Source organism: Caretta caretta, chromosome 1 (assembly GCF_965140235.1).
Source record: "Caretta caretta isolate rCarCar2 chromosome 1, rCarCar1.hap1, whole genome shotgun sequence".
Classification (NCBI taxonomy): domain Eukaryota; kingdom Metazoa; phylum Chordata; order Testudines; family Cheloniidae; genus Caretta; species Caretta caretta.
Genome location: NC_134206.1, coordinates 74,426,825 through 74,453,788, shown reverse-complemented (window position 1 = coordinate 74,453,788; position 26,964 = coordinate 74,426,825). Strand labels below are relative to the sequence as shown.

At 39.2% G+C, this 26,964-nt stretch overlaps 1 protein-coding gene and 1 long non-coding RNA gene across 10 annotated transcripts in view; one reads left to right on the top strand and one right to left on the bottom strand.

Moving 5' to 3' along the window:
* The window catches only part of LOC125637467 (uncharacterized), a 124,879-nt gene extending 117,189 nt beyond the window's left edge, over positions 1-7,690 (bottom strand). For both annotated transcript variants that reach the window (XR_012668684.1, XR_007356950.2), the window contains exon 1: positions 7,638-7,690. This is a non-coding gene — a long non-coding RNA (uncharacterized LOC125637467). The remainder of the gene's footprint in view (positions 1-7,637) is intronic.
* A 130-nt stretch (positions 7,691-7,820) lies between these two features.
* PCDH9 (protocadherin 9) overlaps positions 7,821-26,964 on the top strand; it is a 912,396-nt gene continuing 893,252 nt past the window's right edge. For 7 of the 8 annotated variants that reach the window (XM_048851885.2, XM_048851867.2, XM_048851874.2 and 4 more), the window contains exons 1-2: positions 7,821-8,410; positions 9,602-12,772. In XM_048851885.2, the coding sequence (XP_048707842.1) occupies positions 9,737-12,772 (3,036 nt within the window). In that variant the 5' untranslated portion in view covers positions 7,821-8,410; positions 9,602-9,736. Of the gene's footprint in view, positions 8,411-9,601; positions 12,773-14,311; positions 17,120-26,964 lie in introns of those variants that run through there. The other variant, XM_075128906.1, reaches the window with a different exon arrangement.

Below are 26,964 nucleotides of genomic sequence, written 5' to 3'. Positions count from 1 at the left end.
ATCAGTATGATAACATCTGGAGTGGAACGGAGAGGTAAATCTGAATTTATAATGAGTAATATACTTCAAAATGAAAAAAGTCCTCCCCAATATGAGCTAGAAGAGAAGCTTAGCTATATTTTGCATATTATGCTTCTCTATTTCCTCCCCTAGCTTCAAATATATCTCATTAGGAACTTTGATCCCAGTAGGTTTGCTTTTCTATGATATGAATATCCCATCTTCAGTGATAAACAGTCTAGGGAAGCTGAACACAAGGAGATACCCTAAATGAGTGTACAATTTAGAGATATACATAAAATGCTAAATGAACTATATACCTTATATAAACATAATTTGTTCATTTCAATGGAAAAATGTCATTAGAAGATGTACAACAAAAAAGTTAAAGGATTTCCACATAAAACTAGTGACCAAAATGACCCAGTGGGAAGTAGGCTTTGTCTCTGCAGCACCAGACTTGGGTATGAGACGATCAGGGTTAACACTTCAGAGAGAAGGCCCTCAATCTTGTCTAAAAGCTGTTTGGGATTTAGAAAGATAAGGGGGAAATGCAGGATGTGAAGGAGAATCCAAGTACTGGGCCCTGTAAGTACATCTGAAAATAAAACCTCTTGGCATATGAAAGCAGAACAAACATTGCCAGAAAACACAGTGGTAATTCTGGGAAATTTTGAATTTTGCTTTCCTGTAATTCTACTCTCTCATCCCCAGCATAGACCAGAGGAATCGTCTCATACCCCAGGCTGTCAGTCGTTGGACTAGCTGTTCAGTGGCTTTAAACTCAGTGCTTGTGAAGCTTTGCTACGAGTCTGGGAGCCCAGTCCCATTCGTATCTAATCTATCTGTGTAGACAAGGTTTAGCAGCACCATAATTTGCTCTAGTCTGGTTCCTCTCTTTGATGTTTCTTGCGACATCTAGAAATTTGTCAAGAAATCCATTACTGATCAGTCTGTGGTATGCTGTTGCTGTGATAATTGTGTAAGCACAACTGAGTGATGCTCCTACAGATAGGTGCTTGTTTACCTCCTAAAGCATGTTGCCCTTGGAGATACATTGATAAGGAAGAGGGCAAAATGATGAAATTTGATTGTGTTTGTGTTGAAAAAAATCTATTGTTTATATGGGAGGGAGGACCCGTGATTTATTAGTAGAGATTAAGGGAAGCCACGGAAATCCACCACCAATTCCGTCCCCTAAACTGTTTCCAGGCTGCAACCATTCAATAACTTCCCAGCAATAGAGAGTACCATCCCATCCTCTATTTTTTTCTGTGGTTTGCATTATCGTTTGCTAAATATATTACAACACACTATTTACCTTGCTTGTAATCTTTGTGTAGTTTATGCCTATCTAAAGAATTTTCTTAATCAATCACTGGATGGGAGATGCAAATCATGGAGCTTGGGGAAGCCACACTCTGGAGTTAAGGCCTTTTCAGCAGATTTTGAACTCTTTGCCAGACTCTAAACTCTTCTAGTTGCAAAGATAGTTATCATTATGTAAATGAATGCATAGCTCTCCTTACACCTACAGAAACACACTGAAAATATAGCACCTACAGAGGTGCAAGTTCTACCCACTGACTAAATGAGCTATTAGCTTCAATTGGTTCAGTCCTGACATTCAGGCACAGCCCTGCATTAGGAACACTCTGGAATCACACAACACTAAAGGGAGCTCTGAGAGGAATTAGGCCTCAACAAGGCAGAATTCCAAGTAAGGTATGCTAGCAAGCAGAGGGAGTGTACTCACTATGCATTCTTTAGTCAATGCAGAAGGCTTTTCCCTGCTGCTCTAACTGTAGTGTGTGCATGGGAAGAAAGAAGGCAGGGGCAGATGGATCCTCTCCTTGTCTTTGAGGTATCTTGTGTCTTGAAGATGCACGGAGGGACTGCAGTTGGGCTAGTTTCTGGGAGGAAGGGAGAGGAAGAAAGTCCCTCAGTAAGCTAACTTATTTGCAAGCCTTGGAATATTTTCTCCTTCTATAACAACAAATTGGTTGTATTCTGCTTCTAGATTCTGATTCAAAAGCTACTTACATCAAAATAAATTACATGAGGGTGACAAAGAATAAAACATATGTTTTATGTGCCACATGTAATTACACCCCTTTTAAGTGGCCAAATAATTGCATTTTAAACAGTACTTGTTTATTATTCTTTTTGCCATTTCAAAATTGATTTCCATTGTTTTATTAAATAGTTGACAGAGCCCTGGGAGGGAAAAATACTCCTAAGCAAACAATTTAAGTCTGTTCATTAATCTGTACCTTTAAATAAACAGCAATAATGCATGAGAGTTCAGCACCTTGTTGCATTGTACAATGACAGTGATTAAACACTGGCACTGCAAAATGCCAGTTTTCAGCTTTTGCATTTGGAGACCAGTTAGAACCATGAACCTGACATTTGTAATATTTGTCAATCAAAAAATATGGCAAATTCAGTTAAATTTAGTTCTGTCATTCAAATGGAATAAAGGTTGTCACCTGCCCGTCTTGTGATTTGATTACCCGGGAATGAATTTATTTTCCTGAAGGGAGACCCATTAAAAGGGCCTGATCCTGCAGACATTAATCATTTGACCAGTCCCACTGGGCTTCAATTATTCAACATTAATTGACTTTTTATTGCTGTTTATTTAAAAGTTCAGATTAATGTACAGACTGGAACTGTTTGCTTAAGTGTTTTCCCCCTCCCAGGACTTGGACAATCATTTAGAAAAACAACGAAAATCAATTTTGAAATGGCAAAAAGAGAATAATAAACGAGCACTGTTTCTAATGCAATTATTTGGCCTCTTAAAAATAGTGTAATTACATGTGGTTAAATAATACAGAAATAAATTTTTTATTGACTTCAGTGGAACTATTCACGCAAGTAAGGGCTCAAAAAATCAGGCCAAAGCACTGTGGAGAGGAAGACAAGCAATTTTTTAAGGAACTTCTCATACGAGACATAAATAAAAAAGGAATCGTAAAATCTAAACTATCGTGGATAAAATATGAACAAAAGTAGAAGCAATATCATCTTTACAGTGATGAGGAGAAAACAACAATACAACTGTTAAGATCTCTTAGAGCTATATGGTCCCTTCTGTATACGGATCTCCCTTGGTCTTCACAGAAAGTGGGGACACCATCCTTTGTGGTATTATTTGGTGAGGTTTTGGGAAGGGGGGTGAAGCAGAGGACTACCTTATTCTGTGTCACTATCCTCGTCTTAGCCTCTAGATTTGCCTGTGGGATTCCAGGAGGTTGCCATATTACTCAGCAGCAGTGGACGGAACCAGCCAGTCACGGGACGAGAAGTAGAGCCAAGTTTGAACAAAGTGGAGGCAAGAGCCCTCCAGGTAGGGTCTCCTACTTCCACGGATCAGTAGCATTCACAGGGTGGGGAGGTATTGCCCTTTGCCAACTCCATTGGACTCCAAATCCCTCATTTATGAGGAGTCACCTCATAAGGGTTTCCTGGCAACCTCCAGGAGGTCTCTGCAGGACTGGCAACCTCACTCTGAGTTATTCCCTAGTTATGATTGAAATTCAATTGAATTTGGTAATTTTTAAGCAGCATTTCAAAAACAAAGCCTCCAAATATTTGCTAGCATACAATATTTCATGTAAGCACATGGGGAAATCTGTATTGCATTTATTTCATTTCCTGCTATGCGTTAGAAAGCAGGCACACCATAAGTATACTAGGTTAGGCTCTGATATACATCGTGATGGCATGCAGTAGAGGAGCTCATTCACCAAAATATGAATCACCAATCCACAGAAAGTGTTAATGTTCTTATAGGGTTGCCAACCCTCTAGGATTGTCCTGGAGTCTCCAGGAATTAAAGATTACACTATGTGATGAAACCTCCAGGAATCCGTCTAACAAAAACTGGCAACCATAATAGATGAAAAGACATTATGCCTCTATCGTAACAGACCAGGAGAGGCAATATGAGGTATAAAATGATCAAGTGACCACAGCCAGTTCAGTGAGGCATGATAGCATTTTACGCTCAACAGTCCAAGATTAAAATCTTTAGTTAGCTAAGCATAATGTGAGTCAGTTTCATGTATAATGTATTGTGTGAGCCTTTGTGATACAATGTAACCAATTCCATTTAGTGCAATTTGACTATAGCTAATACAGAATAATTGGAGTCAGTTTCTAGCATGCTCCAGTTTGAGTCAAATATGATATGGAAAAGAACGTGATACATAATAATATGAAAAGGAGACCACATAATGCTGTGGATGAACAGTTAATATGCTAGAATACAGAAGGCAGTCTAATAGAGTATTTAGGCCCCTAATCACATTATAACCTAATACATAGACAAAAGGCTAATACATTATGAAAAAGGAGACTATTAAAGAACAGTATAAATAATAGTACATAGCTGAACAAATCATAACTCCAAATACGATACTTTTTCAAATAATAAGTGTACTGGGAGGAACATTTACTAGAAGATAAAACATGGCTCTTCAAGCAAACATTAAAATAAGGACGTTTTAGAGCTATTCTTCACATTTAAAAGGCTGCATAACAATGTACTGAGCAACCCTGATTCCTGTGCCAGAATACTGGCTTTATTCATTTTCTTTCTAGAAGATTAAGAAAGTAGTTAGCACAGTTCTAACCCATTGGATACCAGGAATCACAATTTCACAATTTATTGTACTATACTCATGCAAACAGTGAAGTCTGAAGACCTACCTTTTCCAAGAGGACCTACCTTTTCCAAGAGGTTAACAGTGTCAGATTAGTTAAAGAACAACAGCAATTTACAGCAAGCACACAAACATTAACATGACAGACTGTATTTCAAGCAAACATCTTTGGCTTTTTAACATATTCAGCTTCTAAAAAGAGCAGACATGCTTTAACTTTTTTTGACTTGTGAATGCGTTACATTTAAGTCCAGTAGCCATTAGTTTAATCAAATCTGATTATTTCTCTTCCTAACCCTTCATAGGGCTAACCTTGTGTACATGTGAAGAGCTCATTTATGAGCACAAGATAATCAGTTCTGACTACAAGTTAAAGTCATCCCTAAGCAAACAGAAAACTTCAGTTTAGCAATAAAGTTAAATAATTATTATTAGACTATGTGATGTGACTACAATGTGACTTTGAAATGACTGTAGTGTGCTTAGAATAAAAATGTTATGTGTCTGTGATGTTTCTAGGAGACTAAAACGTCTGTTATGCCATACCACTGTGACATGACTCGTGTCAGAAAAAATGTGTGCATTATTAATGAATACATAGGCACAGTATTTCAGGAGCAGAATATGTTATACAAAATTCTGGTAGTTCTAATTATCTTCTTTATTAGTAGTTGTAGTGCTTTGTACTGTAATATGATGAAGGAATTATATACTTAATTCTTTCACAGAAAATTCTTTCTAAATGTTTTGGCAGAAAGGTTACTCTTTCTTGTCAATTCCTTGACTTTTGATGCTAAGGCTACAGCCATCCTTCCTGTATTACACAATGAACATTTTTCTTTATTATTAGAATCATAGAATCATAGAATAACAGAGTTGGAAGGGACCTCTGGAGGTCATCTAGTCCAACCCCCTGCCCAGAGCAGGACCAATCCCAACTAAATTATCCCAGCCAGGGCTTTGTCAAGCCTGAACTTAAAAACTTCCAAGGAAGGGGATTCCACCACCTCCCTAGGTAACACATTCCAGTGTTTCACCATCCTCCTAGTGAAAAAGTTTTTCCTAATATCCAACCTAAATCTCCCCCACTGCAACTTGAGACCATTACTCCTTGTCCTGTCATCTGCTACCACTGAGAATAGTCTAGATCCATCCTCTTTGGATCCACCTTTCAGGTAGATTAAGGTCTGTTTGCTCCCATTACTTAATGTCATCAAAACCAGGATCAATTATTTCTATGTGTGTAATACAAACTTTTTGGACACAAATATAAAACAGTGACAGGAAGGTTTTATCTGTACACAGCATGTGATTACTGAGACTGCAGCATTCATGCACACTTATATCAGGAGCATCTGCACCAGTGTGTGACTACCAAGGATGTTTATGTATGTGACTGTGACAATCAGGATGTACTCCCTACATATATAGTAACCTCCTAAATTTAATTGAATGCCTTGCGTTTCTGTATTTGTACATACATACATATATATGGAAACCTAACACACCATGATAAAGATAAAAGTCTACATATACTGTAATCGGTCAAAGATACGCAACTTAAAATGGGCACAGTATGTATTCATGTTATGGTTTAAGACCTGAAAATCTTATATTGATGCTATTCTTGTTTTCATATACATAGATTTGGTGGTCATAAACAATACCATAATTACTTATTGTGGCCATTTTAACCTGAGTTGTTAAGTTTCATAGGTGTTAGATGATAAGGTAGGTAAATTCAGGCTGAGAAAGCCTAGGGATTTCAAAAAATATTCAGATAAAAGGTTCATTCATGCTGCAGATGTTGAAGAAATGCATTATGATCCTATTCTTGTGACACTTTTAAAGGTAATAGCAGAGTAGGTTATCATTTTATTATAGCAGGGTCTTCCAGGCTAGAACAAAGTAAATGTGTCACTTACAGGCTAGAAGAGATTATTGTTTTTATTATTGATTAGACAATAACGAATGTCTTTCCATTCACTACTGCAGGGGGTTTAAAAAAACAAAAACAAAAAAAACCCCACATGTTCTTAGCAAATTCTCCTCTAAGCCTTCAGAAAGGAAAATGAGGAAGGCGTGCAGGAGTCAATGGGAAGCGAGACTGAGCTGGAGTCAGAGAAATCTGAATTATAGATGAAGAGGCATGTATTAAATATAAAGTTGAAACAAGCTGAGGAGGACAAGGGAGCGATATTTTCTACAGCGAGAGGAGCGATGCCGGCCGGAGAGAGCCCTCCAGCAACTCTGATAGGGGAGTTTGACGCACAAGTAGCCGTACCCTGCACAGCACAGGCCTCCTGCGGTGTCGGAGCTAGGAGAGCCCGCAGAAGCGGTGCACGGTTGGGGGGCGGGGAAGCCTCCCCTGTTAAGAGCACCGAAGGAGACTGCTCCATGAGAACCAGAGGCAATAGCTCTACCCGGGGCAGACTGGGCTTCTGCTCTCAGCCAACCCCCCCCGCTGCGGTTGCTGTAAAGGCTGCACCCGCTCACGCCATCCAGCGCCCCCCATTCGCCTCCTCCCGCGCGCTGGTGTGACTGGGGACCAGGGGCTCCCCGCTCCAACGCCGCGGTTAAAACGCATGTGGCCCCTCGCGTGGCTCCCCGCAGGCGAACTTGGGGCGTGCACACGCCGCTAAAGCCCACTGAGAATACGCCAAGCCGAGCCCCCCCGCCCCGGCGCAGTTCGGCACCACGCAGGGCCGCCGGCCGCCCCTGCAATCTGGGGCCGCGCTCCCCTCCCCCGCATTGCGATTCAGGAGCACACGCGGGCGCATGCACGGACCCCCCTCCTGCCCACGTCTGGAAGGCGGCGGCGGCAGGCAGGAGCCTCCTCCCGCCAGCCCGGCAGCGGCTCCCCGGGCTGAACCCGGCTCCCGCGCCATCCCTCGCGCTCCTGTCCCCCGCCGCTGCCCGCAAACCCATTAACCATCCCGCGCGGCGGCGACAAGCTCCGCTCACCCTCCTCCTCCTCCGCTCCGCCTCCCCGCGGCCCCGGCTGCCCGAGCGACGCGCCTGGCGGCCAATGCCAGGGCAGCGCCGCTCCAGCCTCCACCCCTGCTGCTGCAGGCCAATCGGGTGCCACAGGAGGCGTGGCTTAGCAATGCTCACACCCTCCCTCTGGGCTTATTGAGAGTTATATCAAGAAATTTCAGTTCAGAGAGAGAGAGAGAGAAGGAGAAAAAGAAAGAGACACTAGGAGGGAGAAAGGCAGGGGACGCGCTGTAGCTTCCTTCCATCACTAAAGCAATAACCTATTAGGATATCCTTTCGCTCCTATCACCCCAGAGATGCAAAGAAGGAGAGAGCAGCAGCAACCAGCCCAACTCTGACATTTCTAATAAGAACTTACAGACTTAACATGCCCGCCTCTCTACACTGAGGAGACAGGAATGAAAAATGTGTGCAGTGTAGAGTGGAAAATACCCCTGATCTAAAGAAGTGCACTGGCTTTTGTGCTTGCTGGTTGGTTGTGGCGGTGTATGCACGTTAAGCACCAGAAGGATCGTCGCCGGATAGAAATGAAACGTGGAGAGGATGACTAACGACAGAACTGTGAATTTGTTCTCTGGAGTTGCTAATTTCCCACCCCGAAGCAACACATTTCGCAAAGAGCAAGCGTTTGGCTGCTGCTGATTTCTCCAAAACCGGTGGTTTAGCAGATGCTTTGTGCTGTATGTGTTGGATCAGATCCTTGCTGAGCCGCAGCAGATCGGCAAAGGTAGACAACCAGTGTAAGTGCAAAGTTACACATGCACCGTGTCTCTGATTTTTTTTTCTAAAAAAATACTAAATATATTTATCTAGGTAGAGAATCTGTGTTTCTGATTCAGTTGCTGTTCGTGGCAAAGGCTCACCTACTCGGCTGTCTCTGCATCCCTACCTGCATCACTCTGCTGGAAGTGATCACAGGCATCAGCTACCGTGCAGCTTTAATGCAGATAAGATGTAGTGCTTAGGCGCTGACCAATTCCACTAAAGTATGTAGATGCCTGGAGCCGTGCACCATTTAATTTGCGGTTAATAGAGCATTTAGGCAGAAGTCTTTTTTTTTTTTACCTGCATTATCAGTCTGCAGTATTTATGTGTGACAGCTGCTAATAACATCCTGAGGGGAGATCAGTGTCAATGGTAAAAGACTGCACCTTTTCCCCTCCTCCTGTGATCAGAACATATTTTTTTTCTGCATGTTCTTTGCAAACATTTAGGTTGCTTCTAAGTTGCATTTTGAATCCCCAATCCCTCTGATTTAGATTGTTCTAAAAATCAGATAAAGTTTAAACATAAGGTGAAGTATCCAACATCTGGAGCCGAGACACCGAGCTCACTGTGTAAGAAACTGTGAGTCCTGTTATTGTCTCCTTAGTTAATAGGGATGTGAAGTAGCCAGTGACGACTGCTGCTGCAGCATGTCCGGGTGCTTATTTCCCAGTACGATAGCAATAGTGGGGTATGCAAGGCACCAGGAGGAAAGAAAAATCTGGTTAGCAAAAAAACCAAAAACAAAAACAAAAACCAAAACCCGCACGGAAGGAAACAACAAATTACGATTGGCAGCTGACATTGCAGTTAGCACAGAATCCTATAGAAGTACAGCAAGGTTTTTCACTGTCACCAAATGGCTAGGTGGAGGGGGGATTGCACATTACTGATTATTACACCAAGTGCTAAGAAATGATTTGGAAAGTACGTGTTGAAACTGTAGCTGCCTTTTAGTACGGCAAATAGTTAATTCCATTCTCGGTATGTGTAACTAACGGGATATTGGTGCATTCGTCCGGGATTGCTTGTAAAAGGGAGGAGCAGGGGTATGTACAGTGTGCAAGCGTGCATTGCGAAAATGAGTAGTAGTTTTTGGTGGTTGTGGATTTGTTTTGTTTTTTTTTGTGAAACAATAATGCTCCTCTGTGTGATTGTGTTGACAGTTGCTGTCTCCAAATAAGAAATGAGATGTAATGCATCCTGCAGTCCATGCACGCCTCCTCTTGCAAATCGTGCACCATTCCTCCTTGGAAACCTTTAAATCCTAAAATCCAGAAAAAGAGAATAAACACATTATCATGGACCTGAGGGATTTTTACCTGTTGGCCGCTCTGATTGCCTGTTTAAGGCTGGATTCAGCTATAGCTCAAGAACTTATTTACACTATTAGAGAGGAGCTGCCTGAAAATGTACCCATAGGAAACATACCAAAGGATCTGAACATTTCTCACATCAATGCTGCCACAGGGACCAGCGCCAGCCTTGTCTACAGACTGGTTTCTAAAGCAGGGGATGCCCCTTTGGTCAAAGTGTCCAGCACCACCGGGGAAATCTTCACCACCTCTAATAGAATAGACAGAGAAAAACTCTGTGCTGGAGCCTCCTATGCTGAAGAAAATGAGTGTTTTTTTGAACTTGAAGTGGTGATTCTCCCCAATGACTTTTTTAGGCTGATCAAAATAAAAATAATTGTAAAAGATACCAATGACAATGCACCTATGTTTCCATCCCCTGTCATTAATATTTCCATACCTGAAAACACATTGATCAACAGCCGCTTTCCAATTCCATCAGCAACTGATCCTGACACTGGTTTCAACGGTGTACAGCACTATGAACTGTTAAATGGGCAGAGTGTCTTCGGACTGGATATTGTTGAAACTCCAGAAGGAGAGAAATGGCCTCAACTGATTGTACAGCAAAACTTGGATAGAGAGCAGAAGGACACCTATGTGATGAAAATCAAAGTAGAGGATGGAGGAACCCCTCAGAAATCCAGCACAGCCATACTGCAAGTCACAGTAAGTGATGTCAATGATAACAGGCCAGTTTTTAAAGAGAGTCAGGTGGAGGTTCACATACCAGAGAATGCCCCAGTAGGCACCTCTGTAATTCAGCTTCATGCTACAGATGCAGATGTAGGAAGCAATGCAGAAATCAGATATATTTTTGGTGCCCAAGTTGCCCCTGCAACCAAAAGGCTCTTTGCTTTAAATAACACAACAGGGCTGATTACAGTTCAGAGGTCCTTAGATCGAGAAGAGACTGCTATTCACAAAGTGACAGTGCTGGCCAGTGACGGTAGCTCTACTCCTGCTCGGGCAACTGTTACCATCAATGTCACTGATGTAAATGATAACCCTCCTAACATAGACCTCAGGTACATTATAAGTCCCATCAATGGCACAGTATACTTATCTGAGAAAGATCCTGTCAATACAAAGATTGCCCTAATTACAGTTTCAGATAAGGACACTGATGTGAATGGCAAAGTGATCTGTTTCATTGAGAGAGAGGTCCCATTTCACTTGAAGGCAGTTTATGACAACCAGTATTTGTTAGAGACCTCTTCCTTGTTGGACTATGAGGGCACCAAAGAATTCAGCTTTAAAATTGTTGCCTCTGATTCTGGCAAGCCCAGTTTGAACCAGACTGCCCTGGTAAGAGTTAAACTGGAGGATGAAAATGACAACCCTCCAATTTTCAGCCAGCCTGTAATTGAGCTGTCAGTTTCTGAAAACAACCGTCGTGGTCTATACTTAACAACTATTAGTGCCACAGACGAAGACAGTGGGAAAAATGCAGACATTGTTTATCAGCTTGGCCCTAATGCCTCCTTTTTCGATCTGGATCGAAAGACGGGAGTTTTGACAGCCTCCAGAGTTTTTGATAGAGAAGAGCAAGAACGTTTCATTTTCACTGTAACAGCAAGGGACAACGGCACCCCTCCTCTGCAGAGTCAAGCGGCTGTAATTGTTACTGTGCTGGATGAAAATGACAACAGTCCTAAATTTACTCATAATCACTTTCAGTTTTTTGTATCTGAGAACTTACCAAAGTATAGCACCGTGGGAGTGATCACAGTGACCGATGCAGATGCCGGGGAAAATAAAGCAGTGACCCTTTCCATCCTGAATGATAATGAGAACTTTGTGCTGGATCCTTACTCTGGAGTTATAAAGTCCAATGTTTCTTTTGATCGAGAACAGCAGAGTTCGTACACCTTTGATGTCAAGGCCATTGATGGAGGACAACCTCCTCGCTCTTCTACAGCAAAAGTAACAATAAATGTCATGGATGTTAATGATAACAGCCCAGTTGTCATATACCCACCTTCTAATACTTCTTTTAAGTTGGTGCCACTCTCAGCAATCCCAGGCTCTGTCGTAGCAGAAGTATTTGCTGTGGATATAGACACTGGAATGAATGCTGAACTTAAATATACAATTGTAAGTGGAAATAACAAAGGTTTATTTCGTATTGATCCAGTGACAGGTAATATTACTTTGGAAGAAAAACCAGCTCCTACTGATGTGGGGCTGCATCGTTTAGTGGTCAACATAAGTGACTTGGGTTATCCTAAATCCTTGCATACTCTTGTGCTTGTATTTTTGTATGTAAATGACACTGCTGGAAATGCCTCTTATATTTATGACTTGATACGTAGGACTATGGAAACACCCTTGGACAGGAATATAGGGGACAGTAGCCAACCCTATCAAAATGAGGACTATCTTACTATCATGATTGCTATAGTGGCAGGTGCTATGGTTGTGATAGTGGTGATATTTGTCACAGTTCTGGTTCGCTGTCGACATGCCTCTAGGTTCAAAGCGGCACAAAGGAGCAAGCAAGGTGCTGAATGGATGTCTCCCAATCAGGAGAACAAACAGAACAAGAAAAAGAAAAGGAAGAAAAGGAAGTCTCCTAAAAGTTCTCTTTTGAACTTTGTTACCATTGAGGAGTCGAAACCTGATGATGCTGTTCATGAACCTATCAACGGGACGATAAGCCTTCCAGCTGAGCTGGAGGAGCAAAGTATAGGAAGATTTGACTGGGGCACAGCACCACCAACAACCTTTAAGCCTAACAGTCCTGATCTTGCTAAGCATTACAAATCTGCCTCTCCACAGTCTGCTTTTCATCTTAAACCTGACACTCCAGTATCAGTGAAAAAGCATCATGTGATTCAGGAACTTCCATTGGACAACACCTTTGTTGGTGGTTGTGACACCCTTTCCAAACGCTCTTCCACTAGTTCAGATCACTTCAGTGCCTCAGAGTGCAGTTCCCAAGGAGGCTTCAAGACAAAGGGCCCCTTACACACCAGACAGGTAAATGAGCACTTTTACTGGTCTATAAGTACTGCATACAAGTGCCCAATCAACCAGTATTAAAGTGCCAGTTTGTCTTTTGTTTAGGTCTACTTTTAGCTTGGTTATAATATGGAGAGAGAGAAAAAAGACCACTTTATCGTCTATCTGGGGACTTGTAAATTGCCTCTGATATTTCACAGTTTTAAGAGTCACTGATTATTAAAAAGAACATGCACATATACACACACATGCAAACACACACACACACACACACACTCTCACGTGTGTGTGCATAAACAACAGATCAAAAATGGAAAAAGATTGTTAAAAGCCAAATTGTTTTCCCAAGGGTGTCCCAGTGTAAAGGTTACTGAAGAAGAAAAACTGTGTTTTCTAATATGCCAGATTCCACTCAAAGAGAAAATTTGACTGTTTCAGGATTAATGTGTTACTTTGGGGATATGTAAATTCACTTTTAAATTTCAAGTGAGGCTGGTTTGAGTGTCTTTTATATTTCAAACTAATTTGGAATATTGTTAAGTTACTGTTGTTAAAGGGTTTCTTATTTTTTCACTTACAAAGATAGCAGAATTTCCAAGGAACTTCATCTGTGAAGCATATGGTTTGTTGGTAGGATATAACTAAGCCATAAAGAAGTCTTCCTCTGTTTTGATTTGTAATTATTTTGTTGTTATAGAGTAAAGTAGGGGATCTAATAGAAAGTTTTTAGCATATTTTCAAAAATGGCCAAAGTATACTTTCAAAACGAATGCATTTGCTCTAAATACAACTTAATTATGCAGAAAAAAATCAGCCCATTGTACGTATTTTCTCATCTTAGTTACGCATAAATGATCTGTCATAACTCCTTTTAAACTGTGAAATATGCCATATGAAGAGGGATTAGGAAGGTGATAAACTCACATTTCAACCAAATCCAGCATTAGTTTTTCTTAGGTCTAATAATTCCTTGCTAATAAAGATTTAAATGCAGTGCTGTCTAATTTATTTCATTGATGCTTGTCTTTTGCCACTAAATTAGAATGTCAGTATAGCCTGTAGATGGCACTAAGGTACTGTGTCGCTTGTGCTGGCCAGGTGCCAATCCTGCAGTAGATAGGAAATGGGGGAGGGAGGATCAAAGTAGTACTACAGCCAAAGAAACCTTTTGTTTAATCATAGTTGCACTGGAGCAACCAGTAGTTAAATGTACAGGTTTGCAAAGCAGCTTCTTAGTGCTTAGTTTTCACTGCACCAACTTTCTAGGGTTTAGCAATCAACTTCATGTTACTGTAGGCATTGCATTCTTCAATTTATGGTGATTTGTCTGAATTTATTAGGGGTCCACAAAGTATGAATCTTAGAGCAGCAGGCAAGGAACATTTAAATTTGTCTTTGCAAAAAAGATTTTGTCAGTAGCAAGTTTAGGACCAAGTAATTTCCTTGCTGTTGCATTAATTAGCCTTATCTAAGATGAATGTGATGTTCCCCAAACCATGTCTTGACTTTTGGGTGTCTGTAAGCTGTCATACTAACAAGACACCTTGTTTTAAACAGGCACTTACAAGGCATCTGCTCTCTAAGTAACTACTCCAAAAATCGTCAATAGACTTGAAACGAGACACTGAAGAAACACTTAGAAAACTCTCCACCCAAAAAATCTATCTTTCACAAGGACTTTAAAGCACTGTAAACTCTCAGAATGTTTTATGCACTACAGTAGCACTCCTGTCAGCATACATTTTTTTAAAAATGCTGATTTACAAAACCTCCAGTGCAGAGCAGCTCTGGGTAATCTGTGGTTGTTCAGGTGAGGGAATACTCTCTTCCCTCATTTTAGTTACAAAATTTGAAAACCTCCTTCTTTGGTCTTCAGAGGTGCTGATAATTTTACTTAAATTAACTTCCCATGTTCTGTTAAAAGAATCACTCTTAATCCCCTTCAGCGTCCCAAAGAAGTTAAAGGAAATTAAGCTCACCAAAATGATTTAGCTGACAGAATATGTCAGCACTGAACAGTGATGCTGAATGTGGGCAGAAAACCTACAGGCAACATTTTCACTTTTTTTTGTTCTTTACATTAAACAAATGTTGCTTGAGTTTTAGTAATAACACAAGTCAGTATACTCACACTCTTATTATGGACCTGATTCAAATCCTGTTGTAGGCAATGGAAAGATTCTCAATGACTTCCATGGACTTTGAATCAGTCTATAGAAGAGGTATAATGTTACATGGGACTGAAAATGCAACTGTATTTTATTACTCTTTTTATATAAAACATAAACAATATAAACAATTATTATAATTGAGCTTTTCCATTCATAAGCCTGATTTTTTAAAAGAGTTTTTCCAGTTGATCAGTGGTACAGGAACTGAGGTTTTTGACCTTATAACATTTTCTGATGGTTGAGTTCAGCCAACAGTGGCAGCATGAGTTAGCAGTCTGGTATTTATCTATGATCTCTAGAGTTAGGATGTATCTTTGCTACTGTTCCCTGTGACGATACAGAAATTAAATATAGTTTCATAGGTATGGGTTGTTGGGGTTTTTTAAAGCCTTGTTGATATAGAGTACGTCCTTAAAGTAGAATATAAAATTTTAAATAAAATCTTTCTTATAGAATGTTAGGTGAAAATAATGTAAGATCTGAAATGCATTTTTTAAAGTCCTCTGTGAAAAAATGTTTAATTCCGTGCATAGTACTGTTTTCTTGCATTTAGAATTGAGGATTTCTGTATTTTATGCCATAAAGCTATAGAAAAGCATCTTTTGCAGAAAGTTTTTCTTTCTGTAATTTGGAAAGGGTCCATGAAACGTTGCAGAGAATAAAAAAGGGAGAAGGTTAGGGGAATATTTACCTGAGAAATGTTATCATGATATATTTTCCATTAAAAATGTCATTTGAGATTATTATCCAAGATGAAAACACCTATACATTGCATTAGGTACTGCAGATAAACTAAAACACACTTATTCAGGCAAAACTCCCATTGACTTTAAGTCATCTGCTAGGACTGGGTCCCATGATAAAATCTTTCAGGACTCCTACATTTTCAGAATACTTTGTTGGGCTTTAGCTATGTGACTGCCATCAAATCCAATGGAAATTGCTTGGCTAAACTTCTGTTCACCACTTTGAATTATGCTGGTTGGTGTTTCAAAAAGTGCCCAGTATAAAAACCAAAGCCCTCCCCAAGTGCCTATGATGCAGAACACCTGGTAGCTGCTCTGAGCAGAGCACTTTTGAATACTTGAACTTGGGAGTGTCTTTTCAGAGCTAATTAACATAATTAGGAGCATGAAAAGAATGTTACCCACTGTCAGATCTTGTTGCTCAGATTTTGTAGTCACTAATATGACCCATGAATAATAGTGAAATCTATGCAGGGTGTTCCGTCACTGTTCATTTCAGTATTCAGCTGAACAAAAACAGTATCCAAAATATTAAGCCAATGCACCAAACAACTAAATACAAAATACTGCAGAAGACAGCATGTTGCATTTTTGTGTGTGAAAGGGTTTTCTTTTATAAAAACCCTACTCAGGGTCATAATATTAGCAATAGGATAAATAGTGAAATGATAGACAATGAAAGTCAAATCACCACACTGTATTCCAATTTTACACTAATGTAACTCTGTCCCAACAAATTTGGAAGGAGTTACACCACTGTAAAACTGCAGTAACTTAGGGCTAAACACTTACATTGATGTCACAGTGAAAGTTATGAGCAAAGACTTCAATTCATGGAAGCATTCCTATTCAGAATAGCACTTAAGTGTGTGCTTAATTTAAAGTGCATACATATATTCCATTGAAGTCAATGGATGTAAGCACAGGATCAGAGGTAATCATCTGCTAAAATGTTATCCTAAATTGGGATGGACTACAGTACATGCTTAAATACTTTTCTGTATCTGGACCAAAATTAAACCCTTTCGGAAATGTGCACAATTCCACTGAATTCAATCAAGGTAAACAAGCACTGACTTTGGCCCTACATTTTCAAGCACTCAAAAGACAAAAAATACAAAAAATTAAGGATCTCATAGTAACCTTAATTGACACACATTTCCCATATTGCATATTACAGTATGTATTTAACTGCATAACAGTAATGCAGTGTATTCTGTGGGGCCAGTTCTGTGCTCCTTATTCAGTCAGTGGGAGTTTTGCTGAGTAAGGCGTGAATATGAAGAATGAAGACTCACTATTAGGAGTGAAGATCACTTAAGCTTGCTCTGTCAAATGTAATGTTTGGCATTTTTGACTTTGGAGTGTTTAAAATTGTAACCTGAAGCTTTTGTATTCAGTTTCTCTGTTAATTAAGGAAAAAAAGATTAAAACACTAATGCATTTAATGTGTTCTTCCACAGTTGCAAAGTTGAAAGTGTGTGCAACTGTGGTAATCCACAGTGGAATAGCAGTACAGAATTTTTCATACCTTGTAAAGATTGCCATTACATATTCATAGCATTCCATAGTCCCGTAAATAGTATTGTTCTTAGTGGCAATTTTTTACTGCAGATGCACAAAGTTGCATTTTCTATCAACTATAATTTCATTGTTTCAATTATTTATGCTTATTTTTATTTTATTTTTACATTAGCCTGGACATTAGTCCTTGGTGAGGACTAGCCACTGAGAGAACTTCAACATATAAAATTCATCTGTTTTTGAGTTATGTATGTCTTTAAAAAACTGGAAATGCTGAAAAAGTACAGTATGTTTTTCCATCTTTGCATAGCTCAAAAATAGGATAACATATTTTGCTCAACTGGCTAAAGAAATTCATCTTTGAACTGAGACTAAGCATGGAAAATTTCAGCTGAAAAGGAGAGTTTTTCAGCAAGTTAAGAGCATGTGAAAACTCACGGTTATAATGGAAATCTGAACATAACCCTAAGCTATAATACTGTTTTCAATTGTGGCACTGTAAATGCTAAGCTATAATAAGGAACATTTTGTGTATACAGCTACATACGGTAAAAGCCTAGCAAGCTTCCTTTCTCTTGAAATCAGTTTTCCATGCAGAGAATTTTTGTCTGAATCACTGCAGTCTGTTCTCACCTGGATGTGCAGTGCCTAACTTTCATAAATGCTAATAAGAATCACATCACACATGGTAGAGAGAACAGGATCCTAAGAGTTTAATGCTATTGGAGTTTTGTGGTACTGTTCTTTTGTGTTTCGGGACAAGAAGGGATCTTTCTAGTTACCATTTCAGATTTTCATTTTCAAAGAATCTATTCTTCTAGCAAAACCATATCAGCCACACTTTATTGACAGCAATTTTATTGTAGCTAGAGGCTTTACAGTAAGCTGTTTATTGCTGTTCCCTAACTCAGTTGACAGCAATTGGGGAATTAATTTTCTTGCCCCTGGTGTGCTTTCTTGGATATAAACAACAGATGTTAAAGATATGAAAACTGTGACCCATTTACATTTGACAACTCTTTAAGTACACAGTTTACCTGTATGGATTACACAGAAGTTCATATTGGGGCAGAAAACAAACACATACAAAATTTAATGTGAGGAATGGTGAATAATAGGTAAAATTGCTCCATGAATGCTATACTATTCATTTTCACGTTAGAGTTGTTTATCCATATATCAAGCATGTAATACACTGACACATATTTTATATATACATATATACGTACACATATGCCCATATATCTGTATATCTATCCACACATATGCACACACTCACACATATATATATATATATATATATATATATATATATATATATATATATATATACAGCTCTCATTTACAAAAGTGCCTGCTCAGTGCAGTCTCATTGTGCCTGCTTACTGTGGGCCTCATCTGACCCATCTGGTATTCAACATAACTGAATATAATGTAGCAGTCAGAAAGCAGTGTATTCTGAAAAATCTAGTAATAGCCATAGATAATATTTGAATTTACTTAGCATCTTCCATCTAAAAACATCCTAAAATCCTTTAAAACCTGTATTCATTCATTCACCTCTGAAGTACAGCTCTCTCTGGTACTTCCTTTAGTGCAGGTGTTGATTCAATACAAACACAGAGGGAAAAAGTGAAACTAAATCATCAACAGCATTTCCTGCTGCAGCCTTGGTTTTTCCTTTTAATTCACAGCCTGTGGTGGAATGTCTTGAGGATGATCTATAAAATCATATATGCTAGGTATATCACTGTAGACATTTCGTTCTAGTTTTCTCTGATTTACTCAATCCCATTTACAAGAAAGATATTACCCAGGATGTAAATCATGGAGGAATTTACCCCATATCTATAGACATTGGTGTATTTCTGTTAGAAATCAACATGAACACATAACGTGCCATTTTTTTTCTCTTGCCAGGATTCCAATCAGCAAGGAACTTAAGCACTTGTCTAAGTTAAAGCATATGACTAGTCCTAACAGGCTTACGCACTTGCTTAAGATTTAGCATCTTGCAGAATTGTGACCTTAAGGGCTTCTCTACACACAAAAGTTGTACTGTGTTAACTATACCATTATAGTATGAGTGATATAACCCTTTTAGTGTGGATGCAGTTATATCATTATAGGGATGCATTAAACCAGTATAATTTCTGTATGGGAAGGGGAATAAGATAAATTGGGATAAGGCACCTTTATAGTGATATAACTGTGTCCTGTACCAGTATAACTATTTTGCTAAAAAAAACCGTAGCTCTAATCAAAATAGATATACTGGTACAAAAACCGTGCAGACGAGGCTCACACCACATGGATGTAAGTCAGATAAACGTAAGGCCCATTGTCTCTTTATGTCAGCTTCATATTGTCCTCATTAAGAAAGTTGCACGGTGTAAATCATGGAAGAATTTGGCCCATTGTGTCAATTATCTCCATATTTTTAAAGTGGACTCAGTCTAACCTCTGGTTTTGGGAGCACAGTGAATTGTGAGTGAAAATACATTTGGATGTTTGATTATCTGATTTGTAGGCATATTCGGGTAATTAGGTGTCTAAACGCTAGCAGGTTCACCTACAAAGATCGTGCCTATAAAGTAGATCATTTGCTACTTCAACAGTTAGCAAGGTTAGCAAGAATGAAAAGTTATTATAAACCTCTGTGTATCTTTGTAGTGTTTCTGCTATCATACCACATGAAAAGTGAAACTTGAATAGTTCACCCTTTGTCAGGAGATTAGCATTCTTTCAAGTTGTCATGCAGTTGCTGTAGTTTACTGTGAAGTCTCTTTGTAGTCATGTTATATTTTGCAAAATACCACACTGTACTTTGCATTAGTAAAATCTCTATGTCACTATTGTAGTACTGTTTTCGAATATGCATGCTCTACCTACAGGAAGAACACAATAAGCTCTCATTTACATACACTCTTAATAGTAAGAATTAAAAATTTGAGGCCAAATCTTCAGCTGGGGTAAATCAGCACAGTTTCATTTACTTCAGTAGAGTTATGCTGATTTAACCCAGCTGAGGATCTTGTTTGATATTTTTGTTTTTACAAAAAACTAGTGTGGGGGGAGCAGGTGATGCTGATATAAAATATCCAAAATATATAATAACTCTGAGTCAAATAAATGTGGGCTTGATTGAACTCCAGATTAATCCATTTTGAATTCAATCAAACACAGTGCAGAGCACCTCCTGAAATCAGACTACTGTATTTGTCTATCACCTTTATTGACTTCAGTAGGAGCAGGTTTTAGATAGCACCTACAAACAGCAACAAAGACAAACATAAAAAAACCAACAACAAAGAAAACAAACATTTCTGCTGATTAATGGATGGAAGGTGAGAAATACAGAGTTTTATGTATTCATTGAAATCAATTTGTAAGTTGCTCAAATGCCAGAAATTATAGGAATGTTGCAAGATTCCCAGATACCACTAAAATAGAAGATCTGACTGTCTGTCCATCTATCTATCTATCTATCTGTCTATACATCTATCTAGGGTTTAATACCATTGTTGTTTGAAGGTGCTAAGTGCAGTCTACTTTTGTTGAAGTCAATGAGAGTTGAAAGATATTATTTTGTAGAAAGTGTTCACGACCGGCCAGGGTCAGGTATTTTTATTAATATTCTTAATTGTATGATTGTGAATCAGTTCCTGAAAAAGTGTGTATAAATATTTTTCTATCAGTAATAATTCTTACTTTTTAGCCTTATATAGTAATATTGTCCTTGAAATACAAATAAAACCCAAACAAAAATTCTTATTTCAGTTGTGAAAGAGATTTACCTTCAGCCTGACCCTGTTGTTGATTCATCCAGTTGGAGATTTATTTGTTTATTTATTGACATTGTTCAGACTTCTGGAAACAAAATAACTTTGTGTATCTTAACTGTAGATGCTCATGTTGGTTACAATAGCTATACATTCACTGGCTTCATTCTAACTTTAAAGCACAGAAAGTAGATACCGTCACATTTTGTACTGACTTCAATATTGTGTATGAGTGTTTTGGGCCTGATCCTTCAAGCTCTCTATATATGTTAATTTCAACACTGCAGGTTCAAGCCAAAATCTCTCAGTGAAGTCAATAGTAACGCGTGCAGGATCTGGCTCTCTCTTTTAAAAAGTATATGTCCATGGTGTGTATGTAGAGAAACATGAACCCAGTACACAGTAACATTTGAAAAGTTCTTCTTTGTAATATGGGCCCAATCCAATGTCCCCTCAAGTCAATGGAAAGACTTTCATTGACTTGAATGGACATTGGATTCAGCCCTATGTGCAGTTAGTTCTCTTCCTGTAGTTAAGACCGCTTGATTCCAGTGCACTATTTTGGTTTGCTGCCTTTGTACCAGGGAGTGAGCTTCCTATGTTTTGTTAACTGTAGATGATTCCTTGATACATTTTATGAATTTACTATCACTATAAAAAGTGTGCTATAGATTTCTGGTCTATAACTAGTAGCTTTTAGAAAAAAATACTATTCTATTTGACTATTCAGGCCATTGTGTTAAACTACTTCCCATATTTCATTTTGTGCGTGTGTCTGCAGCTGCCTGAATTTTCAGGAGCTTGTCAGTTTGGTTCACTTTAACCGTGTCAGAAATACAGGTCAAAATATCAGTAAAGTGTTGGTCTAGTCGGTAACAGGACTTGAAATTGCATTCAGGTTGTGACAACAGTATCCTGAAACATGCCTCACGCTGAAGTCTTCAGCATCCAGAGTAGCAAGAGGTAAACTGTGCACCAATAGTAAAGCTGTAGTCATCCCTACAGTTTTAACAACTGCCAAATAAATAAATTAATAAATGAAATCTGCATCTGTCTAAGAGATAGTAGTAAACCTCACCTGTTGAAATGTAATCTCTCATGTGTACAGGAGGTGGACTTTTCTATTTGAGATGTCATCAGTTTTTATTTCAGAAAGCTGTTAAATCTGTCAAACATTTCAGATGGAAAAGAATGCCTACCTTTTTTTTTTTTTTTTTTTTTTTTTTTGCCTTTGTATGCTACAGGAGCGCAGGGCTGTCAATCACCTGAAATACAGAGTGAGACAGGATAGACATGTTGCCATGATTGGCATTTTATTTTACACTCCCTTTTTCTTCCTGAAACCAAGATTGGTTAAAAATAGCAATGCCTGATTATAACATGGCCTTCCTGTGAAAGTAGATGACAGGTGTGGATATGGCCAAGGGAAGTCACTTCTAATATGCCCTGGTACTGTTGTTCTTTTCTCCTGGAGGCATCCTTTTGAAAGAGGTGGTTCAGTCTATGGGGTTTGTGCAGCTGTAGCTGAGCAGCACTGTAGAGCATTCGGAACTGGCCATTCATTTAAGCTGTTAATCTATCATGGATCTGTTTTTTCATCCTTAGCCATTATGTGAATGAGAGGTGAACATACTTTGTTTTCTTTTTCTTTTCTTTTTTGTGGGGGGAGGGGGTTGTATTGATGCATTAAAGTTTACCTCATGCAGTCCATCACATTTAGAGTGATGGAGTGAGACCATTTCTACATGGATTGCCTAGCAGTCATGACCCATAGTATGGCATAGGTGCAGTCAAGGTCTTTTGGAAAGCTACTTAAATGCCATAAAAAGTAGTTTCCTTTATCCACTTCTCCTGAGTTGGCTATTTTGGTTGCCCTCTGTCATTAGAAGCATCAAATAATAACAACAATGTGTTGGTGTGGTCAGCTTTGTGTGACCTTGTTAAAAATTAGTGCACTGGTTACTGTCATGTGGTTCCTCAAAGCTGTTTTTTGCAGACTAAGAAACTGCTAAGTTACTAATTGGTTTTCAGTAGATTTGAATAATTGCTGCACTTCTTGCTGTGATTGTATCCTTTGCTTCTTGTTGTGATGGTATCAAAGCTATCTGAACATTTCCAAATTTTACTATTACCCAGCTTTGCTAAAGTCTAGGCTTTGGCCTTCTTTTGTGCTTTAGCTGTTGATTAAGAAATACTTTAATCCCTTGCAGGGTACTGAGAAACTAATGGCTTGTGTAGTATTTTAGTCTTTAAGCTTCCATTGTAAATGGTATGAAAAATTGAGTCTCTTGGCTGATGCTTAAATCCATCTTTCCCTTTTACTAAATTATTGTCACTATCCTTTCTTGTTTCTCTTTTTAATACTCAGAAAATGAAATCTGGAGATATTTATTTTTGTAGGAGGTGTGCATGCACATATTAGAAATCTGAGATTTCCCCCCAAATGAATATGATCAGAGAAATGATACACAAATGATTTTCTGTATGATCTGTTATTGCACAGTGAACTCAAAAGCATAGACTGTAATAAGTACTTTAAAGGAACTAAGTGGCTTCTTTAAAATTTGAATAATAGAGTGCTTTTGGAGGAGTATTTTTATAGAATGTTGATAATGTGAAGTAAAATGCTTTCTAATCTATCTAGATATTTGCTTGTACTTGTTCCTACATTACTGTATTTTTTTTTAAAAAAAATCAAATTAAATAGAGTGATTTAGGGATGATAATGAAAGTCAGAGGGAAAAAAAAAGAGAACCCAGCCCTGCAATACTTATTCTGGAAAAATTCCCATTGAAGTTTGCGGAACTGGGTTGGTTTGAAGAAATGGTCTGAGAGAATGAGGGACAGAATGAGAGAGAGAGAAACTAAGGCCTAAAAATACTCATTATTTGTAGGCGTCTCCATTATCAGGTGCCCAGCTTGAGATAACTTGATATTGATTTCCAGAGGTGCTAACTGGTTGCTGCCCCCCTTAGTTGCATTGGAATTGTGGGTGCTAAAAGTCAGACTTCTATGTTACTCAAGTTGTGCATCCAAAATTTGAGGTATTCCTAAAGTAGTGGACAGACACTGTTGAAAATGTAGTGCTAATTAGATGAACAGAGACTGTTAGTTGTGGACTGTTGTATATGCTTCTTTTAATTTTGACTAAACCTGATTCACTTTTAACCTAAATTTCATATGAACCCCATGACCTCTTCTAGGTATAATAGGCCACTAATAAGGGCAGGCTACTAGTATGATCTGGTACGGTAACTCCCTTGAATCACTTTCTTTCAGAATATTTAGCACCTAACACGTATGCCAGAAATGTTTGGATTTTGGAGTTTAAAATGTTGCCATTTTTGGAGAGCTATGAAATGTTTATTTTGAAGTAGTCTGCTGTAATCTATTGGCTAGTTCTGTAGCCATACTATATTTGTGATAGTTGAGGCAGGCACACAAAATATCTCATTAATGTTTTTTGGACAGACTCTGTTGATACCACACTGGCAGAGGGCACCATCAATGGTAGGTCTGGTGTCTTGCTGAGATTTATGAAAGAGGATTGATTCAGAAAACAAACAAGCAAACAAAAATATAAACAACCACAAAGCAGGACCATACAAACTGAGGTTCAGTAAGTGGACAGTACTTGAATTCAACAGTTTGCAAGGAAGATTGGGATGAAATCTGAAAACACTTATGAAACCATACGGCTGTCGTTTGGCTAAAAACTCAGTGTGGCTGTCTGAACTTGCAGGAAACAAAATAGGTATGTTAATAAGAAAGCTGGCAGTGCTTATATGATACACAGGATGACACTGACTCTTGAGTCTGCTTGTTTAAAACAGTATGTTGAAAACTTTTCATAGTACAGCTTCATAAGATCCCTCATGGGACTCTTTGTATATGGCGCACATCACAGATGGCAACAAAAAGGGCTTACTTTGTCTGGAGCTGATTTCTGATGTCCGTCTGTGTCATAAGCAAGTGACAGAAGCAATTCTTGCCTTTGGAACTTAGGCCCAGTAAAGCTTTCAGTCTGTGAATTAATTTAGAAGGAAATGACCTGCATTGGAAACCATTTCTATGTTTGGTAAAATTTACTTGCTACTCTTTCGCCATTCTAGGTATTTTGCTAATGCACTCACATTTTGGGCCAAGTGCAAGCCTGGTGTAAGAATGCAGTGTTACTGAAGCCCATATTCAAAGAGTCCCTAGCTACCATAGAGCCTGTGTAGCCAACTCCCTGCGTCCCCCAGTATAGGGGATGACAACTTGCTGATTGCAGAAAACCGATCACACTTGCCTTGCCCCTTCCCCGAGGCCCGGCCCCTGCCATGGGGACTTGGCGTGCTGACCCTGCCCTGAGTGCTGGCTCTGCAGCTCCAATTGGCCAGGAACCATGTGGTCCTAGCGCCTGTGGCCGGGGGCAGCGTGCGGAGCCACCTGGCCACGCCTCCACCTAGGAGCCGGAGGGAAATGCCGGCTGCTTCATGGAGCCTCGTGGAGCCAGACAGGGAGTCTGCCTTATCCCCACTGCGCTGCCGACCACGCTTTTAACAACCTGGTCAGCAAGGCTGACTGGAGACGCCAGGGTCCCTTTTTGACTGGGCGTTCCGGTCGAAAACTGGATGCCTGGCAACCCTAAATGATTCGTGAGCAGGAGGAGAGGGCATGTCTAGAGTACTATTTCTGCTAATGAAATTTGTGACCTGCCAGTTGTTACTTGTTGGACATTACTTTTGGAACCATAGCCAGTAAGCATAGTGTAAAGCAGCCTCAAGATTGCTCTCCATTATGCCAGGGCTGAAGGTAGCACAAAACCAATCTCAGAATAAGGCAGCTGCTCTGGAAACTTTGTGGTCTTCTCCAAAGCAGCACCCAGCAGACACCGGTCCCAGCTGAGAATCCAGGCCAAAATATCTAGGGCAGTTCTTTTGGAAGGCCTAAATTAATCATATTCCTTTTTAAACAATTGAAACATAATTCTGTCCTAAGTTTCAAAGCTTTAAGGGTTTTTTGCATGTTGTGATTTCTTAGTGGGCTTTCATTACTTTTCCATCTATACAGTTTCACAGATAATGACAGGCTCTCAAAACCTGCAGAACATTGCATGTAACATTGCTTCTGCAGCTATTTACCACTTCATTAGCTTTTTCAATAGTGAAGATAAGTTAGCATTTTGTCATGAAATTTGAATTGCCAACTTGTCTTACTGAAACACATGAACCAAGGTATAATAACTCTCACAAAGTGCATTAACGCTTGCACAAGCAGATGCAATCCCCTAAGAAAAGAAAATTTGTGGGTTGTTGGTTTTTTTGTGATGGTGAAGCCAATTTTTTTTTTACATTTTCTCCAGCAAATTTTGCTGCTTTGCAGAACATCTGAAAGTACAGTAGGAGACATTTAGCTCTTGTCTAAGTGGGAGCAAATGAACTGACTGCAATAAACTTTATCAGAGCTACGTTTGTCCATACGGTTCACACATTACACTTTAAATGTAATTGAACCACCGGACCAGTTTCAGTGTGATTTTTGTCTTAAAGTTATCAGGCCAGATTCTCATCAACACTAAGGACTTTTTACATCACAGGAAAGTGTGCCCAACTGTGATTGATACCCACTTTAAGGCATCTTTATACTGCCAAGCAGTGGTAAAGTGGCAGTTGGCTATGACTTCACTACAGAAAAACAGTGTGGCTTTATACTGTGGTAGCCATCTTAAAATAAAATAGTAGTGGAGATGGGCACTGTGGTTTTTAACCTGTACGTAACCAGTTGAGGTCAACACTAGGTGTGTAGTACTGGGGTCAGTTAGGTACACTGAGTACTTTAACTCTCAGTAGAGTTTGTCTCACATTAGCTATCTCAGTGTAAAAACACCGACTTATTCCCCCGTGAAGACATAGCCTTAGTGTAAATGAAAATCAGGCCTGATACCTTTAAGGCAGACTTTCATGGAATTTGGTTCCGTGGTTCATGAAGTGAGATAGCATTAC